Source organism: Vidua chalybeata, chromosome 35 (genome assembly GCF_026979565.1).
Source record: "Vidua chalybeata isolate OUT-0048 chromosome 35, bVidCha1 merged haplotype, whole genome shotgun sequence".
Taxonomy (NCBI): Eukaryota; Metazoa; Chordata; class Aves; order Passeriformes; family Viduidae; genus Vidua; species Vidua chalybeata.
In genome coordinates, this window is record NC_071564.1 from 619 (window position 1) to 16,104 (window position 15,486).

Here is a 15,486-nt window from a genome sequence, read left to right on the forward strand (position 1 = left end):
CGATTCCCGGCAGGATCTCCCCTCGATTCCTGAGGGATCCCTCCAGGATCAACCCCAGCAGGATCCCCGCCCCCGGGATCCCTGGGATCTCCTGGCATCAACCCCCGCAGGATCCCTGGGATCTCTCACTGACAGTGAGGGATCCCCACTCCCAAAATCTCCGTCCTCGCCGTCAGTCCCAGCAGATCCCCGCTGATCCCAGGGGGGTTCCAGCGGATCCAGGAGGATCCCCGTTGTTGCCGTCAGTCCCAGCAGCTCCCCGGCAGATCCCAGATCCCGGTGGATCCAGGATCCCTGTTTTGCTGTCAGTCCCAGCAGATTCCCGTTGATTCAGGAGGGATCCCAGCGGATCCAGGAGGATCCCAACTCCCAGGGATCCCTGTTTTTTGCCATGAGTCCCAGCAGATCCCCGTTGATTCAGGGGGATCTCAGTGGATCCAGGAGAATCCCTGTTTTTTCCGTCAGTCCCAGCAGATTCCCGCTGATCCTGGGGGGATCCCAGTGGATCCAGGAGGATCCCAACTCCCGGGGATCCCTGTTTTTTCCCCGTCAGTCCCAGCAGATTCCCGTTGATTCTGGGGGGATCCCGGCAGATCCAGCAGGATCCCCATTCTCGCCATCAGTCCCAGCAGATTCCCGCTGATCCTGGGGGGATCCCAGCAGATCCAGGAGGATCCCAGCTCCCGGGGATCCCTGTTTTTTTTCCGTCAGTCCCAGCAGATTCCCGCTGATCCTGGGGGATCCCGGCGGATCCAGCATGATCCCCACTCCCAGGGATCCCTGCTTTTGTTGTCAGTCCCAGCAGATTCCCGCTGATCCTGGGGGATCCCAGTGGATCCAGGAGGATCCCAGCTCCCAGGGATCCCTGTTTTTGCCATGAGTCCCAGCAGATTCCCGCTGATCCTGGAAGGATCCCAGTGGATCCAGGAGGATCCCAGCTCCCGGGGATCCCTGTTTTTTCCCCGTCAGTCCCAGCAGATTCCCATTGATCCTGGGGGATCCCAGTGGATCCAGGAGGATCCCAGCTCCCGGGGATCCCTGTTTTTGCCATGAGTCCCAGCAGATTCCCGCTGATCCTGGAAGGATCCCAGTGGATCCAGGAGGATCCCAGCTCCCGGGGATCCCTGTTTTTTTTCCGTCAGTCCCAGCAGATTCCCGCTGATCCTGGAGGGATCCCGGCGGATCCCGGGGGATCCCCTCAGTCGGCTTTGCGGCCCAGCCTGCGGAAGACGCTGCGGGGCCCGCGGGGCTGGCAGGAGCTGGACACGGCCCCGTCCTGCGCCGCCGCCGCCGCCGTTCCGGAACATTCCCGCCGCTTCTTCAGCACGCCGGCGTAGGGCAGCGCCTCGGGATCCGCCGGATCCCCGGCGGGATCGGCCGCGGCCTCGGGGCCGTCCGGGGCGGCGCCCAGGCGGCTGAACACCCCCGAGGGCTGCGGGGAGATCCCACGTGGCAGATTCCCTGCCGGGATCCCGCAGCTCCCCCCTGGATCCCGGATCCTTCCCTCCGTGGATCCCGCAGCTCCCCTGGATCCCACAGCTCCCCTGGATCCCGCCTCCCCTGGATCCCAGATCCTTCCCTCCATGGATCCCGCAGCTCCCCTGGATCCCACAGCTCCCCTGGATCCCGCCTCCCCTGGATCCCGGATCCTTCCCTCCATGGATCCCACCTCCCCTGGATTCCACAGCTCCCCTGGATCCCGCCTCCCCTGGATCCTGGATCCCAGATCCTTCCCTCCGTGGATCCCGCCTCCCCCCTGGATCCCAGATCCTTCCCTCTATGGATCCTGTGGCTTCCCTGGATCCTGCAGCTCCTCTGGATCCTTCCCTCTATGGATCCCACTTCCCCTGGATCTTGTCCTCCCTGGATCCCATCTCACCAGGATCCTTCCCTCCATGAATCCCCCCCTCCCCCGGATCCTGTCCTGCTCTGGATCCCGGATCCTTCCCTCTATGGATCCTGCCTCCCCTGGATCCTGCACCACCCTGGGATCCTGGATCCTTCTCTCCCTAGATCCCACCTCCCCTGGATCCCGCAGCTCTCCTGGATCCCACCTTCCCCCCCTGGATCTTGTCCTCCCTGGATCCCATCTCACCAGGATCCTTCCCTCCGTGGACCCCCCCTCCCCTGGATCCCGATCCCTGGATTGCGGATCCTCTCCCCCACCCCGGATCCTGCTCCCTCATGATCCCTTCCCTGCTGGATCCCACCTCCCCAGGATCCCTCCCTCCCCAGGATCCCTCCCTCTCCTGGATCCCTTCCCCACTGGATCCCAACCCCCCCGGATCCTTGATCCTTCCCTCTCTGGATCTTGTCCTCCCTGGATCCTGATCCCTGGATTCTGGATCCATTTGTCCCTGGATCCCTCCCTCCCCTGGATCCTGAATTCCGGATCCTTTTCCCTCTGGATCCCTCCCTCCCCTGGATCCTTCCCTCCCTGGATCCTGAGTTCTGGATCTTTCCCCCCCTAGATCCCAATCTTTTTCCCTCTGGATCTTGTAATCCCTGGATCCCTCCCTCTCCTGGATCCTTCCCCCCCCCCTGCATCTTTTTCCCCCGCTGGATCCTTTCCCCACTGGATCCCTCCCTCCTCTGGATCCCTCCCTCCTCTGGATCCCTCCCTCCTCTGGATCCTTTCCCCACTGGATCCCACCTCCCCTGGATCCCCTCCCTCCTCTGGATCCCACCCCCACTGGATCCCTCCCTCCTCTGGGTCCTTTCCCCACTGGATCCCGGATCCCCCTCCTGCTCTCCCATCAGATCCCACCCGGATCCAGCCCCTCCCCCGCCCCGGATCCCCCGGGATCCCCCCGGATCCCCCCTCACCTTCCCTCCGGCGGCTGCGGCCGCTTTGGCCTCGGCCCCGAGGCGCTCGAACACCGACGGCCGGGCCGGGGCTGCGGGAACAAAGGGGGATTTGGGGGGAAAAATGGGGATTTGGGAAAAATGGGGATTTGGGGGAAAAATGGGGATTTGGGGAAAATGGGGATTTGGGGGGAAAAATGGGGATTTGGGGAAAAATGGGGATTTGGGGAAAAATGGGGATTGGGGGGGGAAATGGGGATTTGGGGGGAAAAATGGGGATTTGGGGGAAAAATGGGGATTTGGGGGGAAAAATGGGGATTTGGGGAAAATGGGGATTTGGGGGAAAAATGGGGATTTGGGGGAAATGGGGATTTGGGGGGAAAGGGGGATTTGGGGAAAATGGGGATTTGGGGGGAAAAATGGGGATTTGGGGGAAAAATGGGGATTTGGGGAAAAATGGGGATTTGGGGGAAATGGGGATTTGGGGAAAAATGGGGATTTGGGGGAAATGGGGATTTGGGGGAAAAATGGGGATTTGGGGGAAATGGGGATTTGGGGGGAAAAATGGGGATTTGGGGGAAAAATGGGGATTTGGGGAAAAATGGGGATTTGGGGAAAATGGGGATTTGGGGAAAATGGGGATTTGGGGAAAAATGGGGATTTGGGGAAAAATGGGGAGTTGGGGGAAAATGGAAGAGTTCGGGAAAAATGGGGGATTTGGGGGGAGTTTGGGAAAAATTGGGGAAATTCAGGATCTGGAGGGGAAATTTGGGATCTAGAAAGGGAAATTCAGGATCTGGGAGGAAAATTTGGGATCTGGAGGAGAAACTTGGGTTCTGGAAGGGGAAATTTGGGATCTGGGAGGGAAATCTGGGATCTGCAGAGGAAATCTGGGATCTGGGAGGGAAATTCAGGATTTAGAAAGGGAAATTTGGGATCTGGAAGGGAAATCTGGGATCTGCAGGGGAAATTCAGGATCTGGGAGGGGAAATCTGGGATCTGGGAGGGAAATTCAGGATCTGGGAGGGGAAATCTGGGATCTGGGAGGGCAATCTGGGATCTGGGAAGGGCAATCTGGGATCTGGCAGGGCAATCTGGGCTCCCGGGCCTCTCTCGGCCGCTGAGGGTGCGGGAGGGGAGCCGGGGATCCCGCGGGGCGATCGGGGATCCCGCGGGGCGATCGGGGATCCCGCGGGGCGATCAGGGATCCCGCGGGGCGATGGGGGATCCCGCGGGGCGATGGGGGATCCCGCGGGGCGATGGGGGATCCCGCGGGGTGATCGGGGATCCCGCGGGGCGATCGGGGATCCCGCGGGGCGATCGGGGATCCGCCGGGCGCGTACCTGGGGCCGCGGGCGGGCGCAGGATCCGGCGGGCGGCGCCCTTGGCCAGCGAGATCACCACGGGCTCGGCCTCGGGCACCCGGCGCCGCTTGGCCGCAGCCGCCGGCGCCTCGGCACCGGATCCGCCTGGCAAAGGGATCCGCCCACAGGGGATCTGGCGGCTGGGGCAGGCTGGAGGGGATCCCGCGCCTCCCTGATCGCTCCGGGCTGATCCCGGAGCCCCCCTCGATCCCTCTGGGTGGATCCCAGCTCAATTCTGATCCCTCTGCATGGATCCCAGCCCCTCTGGGTGGATCCCAGCCCCTCTGGATGGATCCCAGCTCTTCCCTGATCCCTCTGGGTGGATCCCAGCCCCTCTGGATGGATCCCAGCTCTCCCCTGATCCCTCTGGGTGGATCCCAGCCCCTCTGGATGGATCCCAGCTCCTCTGGATGGATCCCAGTTCTTCCCTGATCCCTCTGGGTGGATCCCAGCCCCTCTGGATGGATCCCAGTTCTTCCCTGATCCCTCTGGATGGATCCCAGCTCAATTCTGATCCCTCTGGATGGATCCCAGCCCCTCTGGGTGGATCCCAGCTCCTCTGGATGGATCCCAGCTCTCCCCTGATCCCTCTGGGTGGATCCCAGCCCCTCTGGGTGGATCCCAGTTCTTCCCTGACCCCTCTGGATGGATCCCAGGTCCCTCTGGATCCCCCGACCCCCCCGCCCTCCCCTGGGCTCTCCCCACAGTGGATCCCTGAGGGATCCCCCCCACTCTGGGGGTTTATTTTGGGTGGTTAAAGCCCCGTTTGGGGATCCCAGCCCCACAGTGGATCCCTGAGGGATCCTGGGTTATTTCGGGTGGTTAAAGCCCCGTTTGGGGATCCCGGGCCCACAGTGGATCCCCGAGGGATCCCGGGCCCACAGTGGATCCCTCTGGGGATCCTGGGTTATTTCAGGCAGTTAAAGCCCCGTTTGGGGATCCCGGGCCCACAGTGGATCCCCGAGGGATCCCGGGTTATTTTGGGCAGTTAAAGCCCCCTTTGGGGATCCCGGGCCCACAGTGGATCCCCGAGGGATCCCGGGTTATTTTGGGCAGTTAAAGCCCCCTTTGGGGATCCCGGGCCCACAGTGGATCCCTCTGGGGATCCCGGGCCGCCCTTACCGGCCTTGGCGGCCCCGTTGGCGACGGTGACGGAGATCCCGGCGCCGGGGGCGTTCCGGGCGTTCCGGGGGGCGGGATCCCGGCTCAGGCTGTTGGTGATCATCCTCCCGGCGGCCCCGCAGGGATCCCGCTGCTCCTGGAGATCCCGCGGATCCCGCCGGGATCCCCCCGCGCCCTCGGGCCGCAGCGACTCCGAGGCCGCCCGGCACAGCTCCTGCGGGGGGAAACGGGGGGGGGGGGGGTGGGGGCTTCCCTGGATCCCGGGGGATCCCGGGGGATCCCGGGGGATCCCGTACCTGCCTGTGCACCACCTTGGCGTGGCGCAGGATGGCGATGACGTCGCCCACGGCCGTGACGCCCAACTCCTTCATCAGCTCCTTGGTCAGGTCCAGCAGCATGTTCTTGTGGATCCTGCGCCGAGCAGGCCGGGATCCACCCAGGGATCCACCCCGGGATCCACCCACACACACACACCCCCACCCCCTTTCCCTCGGATCCGCCCGGGATCTGGCTGGATTCCAATGAAACCCGCCCCGGTTCCCGGGGGATCCACCCTGGATCTGCCTGGATCCACCTGGGATCCACCCAGGTTCCACCCAACCCACCCGAATTCCCATGGGATCCACCCCAATCCCTCCAGGGATCCGCTGGCATCTGCCTGGAGTCCACCAGATCCACATGGATCCACCTGGGATCTGCCCAGATTCCACAGAATCCACCCCAATTTCCATGGGATTCACCCGATCCCTCCAGGGATCCACTGGGATCTGCCTGGGTTCCCTCAGATCCACCCGGATCCGCCCGAGATCCGACCAGATTCCACCCAATCCACCAAAATTCCCATGGGATCCACCTGATCCCTCCAGGGATCCACTGGGATCTGCCTGAAGTCCACAGGATCCACCTGAGATCCAACCAGATTCCACAAAAAAACCCGCCCCAATTCCCACGGGATCCGCCCCGATCCCGCCAGGGATCCACTGGGATCCACCCGGGCGCCACCGAACCCCACCCAAGCTCCCCCGGGATCCCCCCGGATCCACCTGGGCTGCCCCGGGATCCCCCGGGATCCCCCCGGACCCCGCTCCTGGAGCCCCCCCAGGGATCCACGGGATCGCTCCGATCCCCCCCGGATCCCCCCCAGATCCCTGATTCCCGGGAATGATCCCAGGCCGGGAGAAAACCCCGATCCCATTCCCGGGATCCCCATTCCCGGGGGTCTCCCCCCAATCCCGGGGGTCTCTCTCCCCATTTCGGGGGTCCCTCCCCCATTTTTGGGGTCTCTCTCCCCATTTCAGGGGTCTCCCCCCATTTTTGGGGTTTCTCCCCCCATTTTTGGGGTCTCTCTCCCCATTTCAGGGGTCCCTGTCCCCATTTCGGGGGTCTCTCTCCCCATTTTTGGGGTCTCTCTCTCTCCATTTTTGGGGTCTCTCTCTCCCCATTTTTGGGGTCTCTCTCCCCCCATTCCCGGGGGTCTCTCTCCCCATTTTTGGGGTCCCTCCCCAATTTCGGGGGTCTCTCTCTCCCCATTTTTGGGGTCTCCCCCACCTGTTGTCCACGAAGGCCACGGCGTAGCCCAGGGCGGGGCCCGGGGGGATCCCGGCGTCCTCAAAGAAACGGAGCCACTCCGAGGTGGCTGGAAATGGGGAAAAACGGGGGAAAAATGGGAAAAATGGGGGAAAATGGGGAAAAACGGGGGAAAAAACGGGGAAATAATGGGGAAAAATGGGGAAATAATGGGGAAAAACGGGGAAATAATGGGGAGAAATGGGGAGAAATGGGGGGAAAAACGGGGGAAAATGGGGGAAAATGGGGAAAAAATGGGGGGAAAAACGGGGGAAAATGGGGGAAAATGGGGAAAAATGGGGGGAAAAACGGGGGAAAATGGGGAAAATGGGGAGAAATGGGGAAAAACGGGGGAAAATGGGGAAAAACGGGGAAATAATGGGGAGAAATGGGGAGAAATGGGGGGAAAACGGGGGGAAAATGGGAAAAAATGGGGAAAAAATGGGGGGAAAAACGGGGGAAAATGGGAAAAAATGGCTGGAAATAAGGGGGGAAAAACGGGGAAAAATGGGGGAAATGGGGGGAAATTGGGGAAAAAATGGGGAGAAATGGGGAAAAATGGGGGAAAATGAGGAAAATGGGGGGAAATGGGGAAAAACGGGGAGAAAAGTGGGGGGGAAATGGGGGAAATGGGGAGAAATGGGGAGAGAAATGGGGAAAATTGGGATAGAAATGGGGGGAAATGGGGAAAAATGGGGAAAAGATGGGATTGGAAAATGGGGAAAAGATTTTTTTGGAGTGGAAAAAAATGGGATTTGGGGAAAAAAAAAGGGATTTAAGGGGTGGAAAATGGGATTTAAGGGGGGGAAATGGGATTTTAGGGGAAAAGATGGGATTGGACGAAGTGGAAAAATGGGATTTGGGGGAAAAAAAATGGGATTTAGGGAGAGAGAAATGGGATTGGAGGGAACAAAATGGGATTTAAGGGGTGGAAAAATGGGATTTGGGGGAAAAAAAAGGGATTGGGGGGAGGGGAGGGATGGGGGAGGGGAGAGGAGGGGGAGGGGCAGCCCAGGCTCATTCCGGGCGTTCCCAGCTGCTCCGGCAGGAACAGCAGGGGGAGGGGAGGGGAGGGGGGACCTGGGGGGATTTGGGGGGGATTTGGGATGTTTTAGGGGAATTGTGGGGTGATTTTGGATGTTTTGGGGTGTTTCAGGGGATTTTGGGGGTGTTTCAGTGGATTTTTGGGGTGTTTTAGGGTATTTTTGGGGTGTTTTACAGGATTTTTGGGGTGTTTTAGGGTATTTTTGGGGGTGTTTCAGGGGATTTTTGGGGTGTTTTAGGGGATTTTTGGGGTGTTTTACAGGATTTTTGGGGTGTTTTAGGGTATTTTTGGGGGTGTTTTAGGGGATTTTTGGGGTGTTTTTGGGATTTTTGGGGTGCTTTACAGGACTTTTGGGGTGTTTTGGGGATTTTTGGGATGTTTTTGGATATTTTGGGATGTTTCAGAGGAATTTTGGGATGTTTTTGGGAATTTTTGGGGTGTTTTGGATCTTTTAGGGGATTTTTGGGATGTTTTTGGATCTTCTAGGGGATTTCTGGGGTGTTTTTGGGGATTTTTGGGGTGTTTTTGGGATTTTTGGGGTGTTTTTGGGGATTTTTGGGGTGTTTCAGGGGATTTTTGGGGTGTTTCAGGGGATTTTTGGGATGTTTCAGGGGATTTTTGGGATGTTTCAGAGGATTTTTGGGGTGTTTTACAGGATTTTTGGGATGTTTTAGGGGATTTTTGGGATGTTTTAGGGCATTTTTGGGATGTTTTAAGGGAATTTTGGGATGTTTTACAGGATTTTTGGAATGTTTTAGGGTATTTTTGGGATGTTTTAGGGTATTTTTGGGATGTTTTAGGGGATTTTTGGGGTGTTTCAGAGGAATTTTGGGGTGTTTTTGGGTATTTTTGGGATGTTTTTGGGGATTTTTGGGGTGTGTTTGGGTATTTTTGGGGTGTTTTTGGGTATTTTTGGGATGTTTTAGGGGAATTTTGGGGTGTTTTTGGGTATTTTTGGGGTGTTTTTGGGGATTTTTGGCTCCATCCCTCACCCATGGTGCCGAGCTGGCTTTGGCAGAGCCGGATCAGGCAGGAGCGGCCTGGGGGGGGAGGGGAGGGGTCGGGGGGGGGTTTTGAGGGGCTGCCCCACATCCCCCCCCCCAAAACCAGAGACCCCCAAACCCCCCCCGACCCCTCAGACCCCTCCTCGATTTCCCTTTCCCCTCAGACCCCCCCCTTTCCCCTCCTCCTGACCCCCCCAAAAGCCCCCAGACCCCTCAGACCCCTCCTCGATTTCCCTTTCCCCTCAGACCCCCCCAGACCCCACAAATCCACCGGAATCCCCCCCAAAACCCCCAGACCCCCCCTCAACCTCCCACAGACCCCCACCCCCTTTTTTCCCTCCCTCTGTTCCCCTCAGGCCCCCCCTGACCCCTCAAAACCCCCCCCAGACCCCTCAGACCCCTCCCCAACCTCCCTTTCCCCTCAGACCCCTCCCCATTTTCCCCTTCCCCTCCCGTTCCCCCCTCACCCTCAGCCCCCCCCGGGCCCCCCCAAATCCCCTTTTCCCCCTCAGCCCCCCCCCCCAATCCCTCCCCTCCCCCCTCACCTCCCCTCGCCCCATCCCGGGGCCTGACGGGACGCGCCGGAAGTGACGTCAGGCGGCGCCGCCGGAGGGGCGGGGCCGGCGCAGCGCGCGCGCCGCCGGGCCGAGGAGGGCGCCCCCCTGCGGACGGAGCGTGAGGGCGGCGCCGGACGGTACCAAGGGGAGAGGGGGGGACGGGGGGGGAGCGACCGCGAAACAGCCCCGAAACCGCCCCCAAACCGCCCCAAAATCTGCTCCAAAACTGTCCCAAAACCGCCCCAAAATCTGCTCCAAAACCGCCCCAAAACTGCCCCAAAACCGCCACAAAACTGCCCCAAAATCTGCTCCAAATCCGCCCCAAAATCTGCTCCAAAACGGCCCCGAAACCGCCCCCAAACCGCCCCAAAACCGCCCCAAAACTGTCCCAAAATCTGCTCCAAAACCGCCCCAAAATCTGCTCCAAAACGGCCCCGAAACCGCCCCCAAACCGCCCCAAAATCTGCTCCAAAACTGTCCCAAAATCTGCTCCAAAACCGCCCCAAAATCTGCTCCAAAACGGCCCCGAAACCGCCCCAAAATCTGCTCCAAAACTGTCCCAAAATCTGCTCCAAAACCGCCCCAAAACTGCCCCAAAACCGCCACAAAACTGCCCCAAAATCTGCTCCAAATCCGCCCCAAAATCTGCTCCAAAACGGCCACAAAACTGCCCCAAAACCGCCCCAAAATCTGCTCCAAAACTGTCTCCAAACCGCCCCAAAACTGTCCCAAAATGTGCCACAAAACGGCCACAAAACCGCCCCGAAATCTGCCCCAAAACGGCCACAAAACCGCCCCAAAACTGATCCCAAACCGCCCCAAAATCTGCCCCAAAACGGCCACAAAACTGATCCAAAATCTGCCCCAAAACTGTCCCCAAACCGCCCCAGAATCTGCTCCAAAACCGCCCCAAAATCTGCCCCAAAACGGCCACAAAACTGCCCCAAAACTGTCCCCAAACCGCCCCCAAATCTGCTCCAAAATTGTCCCCAACCTGCCACAAAACGCTCCAAAACTGCCCCAAAACAGCCCCAAAATCTGCTCCAAAACGGCCACAAAACTGCCCTGAAAACTGATCCAAAACCGCCCCGAAACCGCCCCCAAATCTGCTCCAAAACCGCCCCAAAATCTGCCCCAAAACGGCCACAAAACTGCCCCAAAAGCGCCCCAAAATCTGTTCCAAAACTGCCCCAAAACTGTCCCAAAACTGCAACAAAACTGTCCCAAAACCGCTCCAAAACCGCCTCAAAAATGCCCCAAAACCGCCCCAAAAATGCCCCAAAACCTGCCGTAAATCTGGCCCCAAACGTGTCCCCAAACGTGTCCCTAAATCGGCCCTAAATGTCCCCAAACCGGCCCCAAACGTGTCCCCAAAGAGCCCCAAACCGGCCCTAAAAGCGCCCCCAAACATCCCTGACCCCGTCCCTGACCCCGCCCGGACTCTGCCCCAAATTTGGGGACCCCTCCCCTCCCCCGAGGGGGCCCAGCCCCAGTTTTGGGGTGGGGGGGGTCCCTTCCCGTCCCCTCCCCGCGCTCGAATCCCGGGGGTTTTTGGGGTCTCCTCTGAACCCCGGGGTTTTTTTGGGGTCTGCTCTGAACCCCGGGGGGTTTTTGGGGTCCCTCCTCTGAACCCCGGGGGTTTTTGGGGTCTGCTCTGAACCCCGGGGGTTTTTGGGGTCTCCTCTGAACCCCGGGGTTTTTTTGGGGTCTGCTCTGAACCCTGGGGGTTTTGGGGTCCCTCCCCTGAACCCCGGGGGTTTTTGGGGTCTGCTCTGAACCCCGGGGGTTTTTGGGGTCTGCTCTGAACCCCGGGGATTTTTTGGGGTCCCTCCTCTGAACCCCGGGGGTTTTTGGGGTCTCCTCTGAACCCCGGGGGTTTTTGGGGTCCCTCCCCTGCCCCGCACCCCAAAATCCCCGCCCCCCCCTGGGGTAAATCCGGATTTTCCTGTTCCAGCCTCGTGCCGGGATGGGGCTGGACGGAGCCTACGCGCAGGTAGGGCCGGGGACACCCCAAAAACCCCAATTTGGGGGGCCCGGAGCACCCCACAACCCCAATGGGGCGGGTTCTCTGCCCCAAACCCCAAACTTGGGGATCCTGGGCTGGGGACACCCCAAAAAAACCCAAATTTGGGGGAGCCCAGAGCACCTCAAAGCCCAAACTGGGGGGATTCCTTTTGCAAACCCCAAATCTGGGACTCCTGGGACACCCCAAAACCCAAATCGGGGGGATTCCCTGCCCCACACCCCAAATCTGGGGGACCTAGAGCACCCCAAAGCCCAAACTGGGGGGATTCCCTGCCCCAAACCCCAAATTCCAGGGTCCCAGAATTTGGATTTAATGGATTCCCTGCCCCAAACCCCAAATTTGGGACTCCTGGGACACCCCAAAACCCAAACTGGGGGGATTCCCTGCCCCAAACCCCAAATTTGGGGGTCCCAAACCTCTTAATTTGGGCTCACAGAGCCCCCAACTCCCCAAATTTTGGGGCTCCCCCCACCCCAAACTCCCATGGGAACCCCTGGGAATGGGGGTGGGGGGATTCTGGGAATTTTGGTGTGTGCTTCAACCCCTCCCCCCCCCAAATATGGGGTCTCACCCCCCAATTTGGGGTCTCACCCCTCAAATCTGGGGTCTCACCCCTCAAATCTGGGGTCTCACCCCTCAAATTTGGGGTCTCACCCCTCAAATCTGGGGTCTCACACCCCCAATTTGGGGTCTCACCCCCCAAATATGGGGTCTCACCTCTCAAATTTGGGGTCTCACGCCCCAATTTGGGGTCTCACATCCCAAATCTGGGGTCTCACCCCTCAAATTCGGGGTCTCACCCCTCAAATTCGGGGTCTCACCCCTCAAATTTGGGGTCTCACCCCTCAAATCTGGGGTCTCACCCCTCAAATCTGGGGTCTCACACCCCCAATTTGGGGTCTCACCCCCCAAATATGGGGTCTCACCTCTCAAATTTGGGGTCTCACGCCCCAATTTGGGGTCTCACATCCCAAATCTGGGGTCTCACCCCTCAAATTCGGGGTCTCACCCCTCAAATTTTGGGTCTCACCCCTCAAATTTGGGGTCTTATGCCTCAAATCTGGGGTCTCACCCCTCAAATCTGGGGTCTCACACCCCAAATTTGGGGTCTCACCCCTCAAATTTTGGGTCTCACCCCTCAAATTCGGGTCTCACCCCTCAAATCTGGGGTCTCACACCCCAAATTCGGGGTCTCACACCCCAATTTGGGGTCTCACCCCCCAAATTCGGGGTCATTCCCCCCCCAGCTGGACCCTCTGGAGCACCGTGCGGCGCCGAGCCCCAAGGTACCCCTCCCCCATCCCTTCCCTGCGTGGGATTCACCAAATTTGATGGAATTGCCAAAATTCACCCCAAAACCCCATCCCGGGGCCGCCCCCCAGCCCCAGCGCCCGCACGGCGCCGCGCTCTTCGCCCTCCTCTCCGTCCTCTTCCTCCTCACCCTCCTCCTCCTCCTGCACCCGCGCCCCCGCGCCGCCGACGCCGCCTGCGAGGACGGCTGCAGGTAAGGCCGGATTTTGGGGAGGGGGAGGCACCCCCAAACCCCCCCTGGAGCCCCCAAAAACCCCCCCCATGAACCGCCCAGGATCGTGCTGGTGGAGAGCATCCCCGAGGGGCTGGTCCTGGGCGCGGCGCCCGGCCCGTCCACCTTCGAGGCGTGGCTGGGGCTGCTGGCCAAGGCCAGGCACCGCGTGGACATCGCCTCCTTCTACTGGACACTGACCAACGGCGACACGCGCACGCGCCAGCCCAGCGCCGCCCAGGTCCGAGCCCTTCCTGCCCTGCTTTGCCATTTTGCCTTTTTTCTGCCCACTTCTGCCCTTTTTTCTGCCCACTTCTGCCCTTTTTTCTGCCCACTTCTGCCCTTTTTTCTGCCCACTTCTGCCCTTTTTTAGCCTGGATTTTGACCCATTTTTGCCACATTTTTGCCCATTTCTTTTCTCATTTTTGCCCATTTTTTGCCTGTTTTTTGCCTGTTTTTTGCCCATTTTTACCCAATTTTTTCTGGTTTTCTCCCCATTTTTTCCCCATTTTTTCCCATTTTTGCCCTTTTTTAGCCTGGATTTTGACCCATTTTTGCCACATTTTTGCCCATTTCTTTTCTCATTTTTGCCCATTTTTTGCCTGTTTTTTGCCTGTTTTTTGCCCATTTTTTGCCCATTTTTACCCAATTTTTTCTGGTTTTCTCCCCATTTTTTCCCCATTTTTTCCCATTTTTGCCCTTTTTTAGCCTGGATTTTGGCCCATTTTTGCCCAGTTTTTGCCACTTTTTTGCCCGTTTCTTTCCCATTTTTTGCCCATTTTTGCCCTTTTTTAGCCTGGATTTTGCCCCAGTTTTTGCCACTTTTTTTCCCATTTCTTTCACAATTTTTGCCCATTTTTTGCTTGGCTTTTGCCCATTTTTTGCCCATTTTTACCCAATTTTTTCTGTTTTCTCCCCATTTTTTCCCATTTTTGCCTGGTGTTTTTGGGAGGCTGCTGTCCAAGGCCAGGCACCGCGTGGACATCGCCTCCTCTACTGGACACTGACCAACGGCGACACGCGCACGCGCCAGCCCAGCGCCGCCCAGGTCTGACACCCGTCCCAACAATTTTGCTCCTTTTTGCCCTTCTTTACCCACTTCTGCCCTTTTTTGCCCATTTTTTTTACCTGGTTTTGCCCATTTTTCCCCCAGTATTTGCCCATCTTTGCCTCGTTTTGCCCATTTTTACCCATTTTTTCCCAGTTTTGCCCGGTTTTCCCAGTTTTGCCCATTTTTGCCCGGTTTTGCTGATTTTTCCTCTGTTTTCCCCCGGTTTTTTCCCATTTTGCCCCCATTCCCCCCATTTCCCCCACTTTCCCCCATTTCCCCCATTTCCCCCCATTTCCCCCCTGTTTTCCCCCATCTCCCCCATTTACCCCATTTCGCCCCCAATTTCCCCCCATTTTTCCCCATTTTCCCCCCATTTTTCCCCATTTCCCCCCACTTCCCCCCATTTCCCCCATTTTCCCATTTCCCCCCTTTTCCCCCCATTTCCCACCAATTTCCCCCATTTCCTCCCCCATCCCCCCGTTTTCCCCCATTTTCCCCCATTTCCCCCCCATTTTTCCCCCATTTCCTCCCCCATTTCCCCGTTTTTCCCCCATTTCCCCGTTTTTCCCCCATTTCCTCCCCGTTTTCCCCCCCATTTCCTCCCCCATTTCCCCGTTTTTCCCCCATTTCCCCGTTTTTTCCCCCATTTCCCCCCATTTCCCCCCATTTCCCCCCATTTCCCCGTTTTTTCCCCCATTTCCCCATTCCCGCTCTCGGTGGCCGCAGGGCGAGCGGATCCTGGCGGAGCTGCTGCGGCTGCCGGGCCGCGGCGTGGCCGTGCGCGTGGCGGTCAGCGCGCCCTCGCCCGAGGCGCCGCTGGACGATCTGCGGGCGCTGGAGCGCAGCGGTGAGCGCGGCGGGGCGGGCCCCCCCCCCCCAAATTTGGGGGTCCCTCGGGGTTTGGGGGGGGCGGATCTCGGGGGGAGTTCCGGTGGGAGACGCGCGATGCCGGCGCCGCAGGTGCGGCCGTGCGCGCCGTGGACCTGCCGCGCCTCACCGGCGGCGTGCTGCACACCAAGTTCTGGCTGGTGGACGGCGTCCATCTCTACATTGGCAGCGCCAACATGGACTGGAGGGCCTTGACACAGGTGGGTCCTGCCGGGGGGGGACGGAGACGACGGGGTCGGCGCCAAACCCAACAGGGTCGGTGCCAAACCCGATGGGATTGGTGCCAAACCCGATGGGATTGGTGCCAAACCCAATGGATGGTGCCAAACCCAACGGGATTGGTGCCAAACCCAACGGGGTCGGTGCCAAACCCAATGGGATTGGTGCCAAACCCAGTGGGATTGGTGCCAAACCCAATGGATGGTGCCAAACCCAGCGGGGTCAGTGCCAAACCCAACGGGGTCGGTGCCAAACCCAGTGGGATTGGTGCCAAACCCAATGGATGGTGCCAAACCCAACGGGATTGGTGCCAAACC

At 59.2% G+C, this 15,486-nt stretch overlaps 3 protein-coding genes across 3 annotated transcripts in view; 1 reads left to right on the top strand and 2 right to left on the bottom strand.

Annotated features, from left to right (window-relative positions):
- Positions 1-1,114: 1,114 nt before the first annotated feature.
- On the bottom strand, positions 1,115-9,563 carry C35H19orf47 (chromosome 35 C19orf47 homolog). Its single transcript, XM_053968526.1, has 8 exons — positions 9,452-9,563; positions 8,895-8,942; positions 6,840-6,927; positions 5,588-5,702; positions 5,292-5,505; positions 4,149-4,274; positions 2,827-2,897; positions 1,115-1,432 (listed from the first exon to the last, which is right to left on the bottom strand). Exons 2-8 carry the CDS (start codon positions 8,896-8,898, stop codon positions 1,199-1,201), a joined length of 852 nt encoding a protein of 283 aa, XP_053824501.1. The 5' UTR covers positions 8,899-8,942; positions 9,452-9,563; the 3' UTR covers positions 1,115-1,198.
- On the bottom strand, positions 9,500-10,874 carry LOC128802267 (uncharacterized). The gene is made up of 4 exons (XM_053968551.1): positions 10,850-10,874; positions 10,392-10,707; positions 9,657-10,356; positions 9,500-9,568 (listed from the first exon to the last, which is right to left on the bottom strand). Exons 1-4 carry the CDS (start codon positions 10,872-10,874, stop codon positions 9,500-9,502), a joined length of 1,110 nt encoding a protein of 369 aa, XP_053824526.1.
- Positions 10,875-11,429: 555 nt separating this feature from the next.
- Positions 11,430-15,486, top strand: part of PLD3 (phospholipase D family member 3) — a 9,672-nt gene continuing 5,615 nt past the window's right edge. The window contains exons 1-5 of the mRNA XM_053968498.1: positions 11,430-11,456; positions 12,872-12,993; positions 13,075-13,252; positions 14,789-14,909; positions 15,023-15,150. Coding sequence (XP_053824473.1) covers positions 11,430-11,456; positions 12,872-12,993; positions 13,075-13,252; positions 14,789-14,909; positions 15,023-15,150 — 576 coding nt within the window. The remainder of the gene's footprint in view (positions 11,457-12,871; positions 12,994-13,074; positions 13,253-14,788; positions 14,910-15,022; positions 15,151-15,486) is intronic.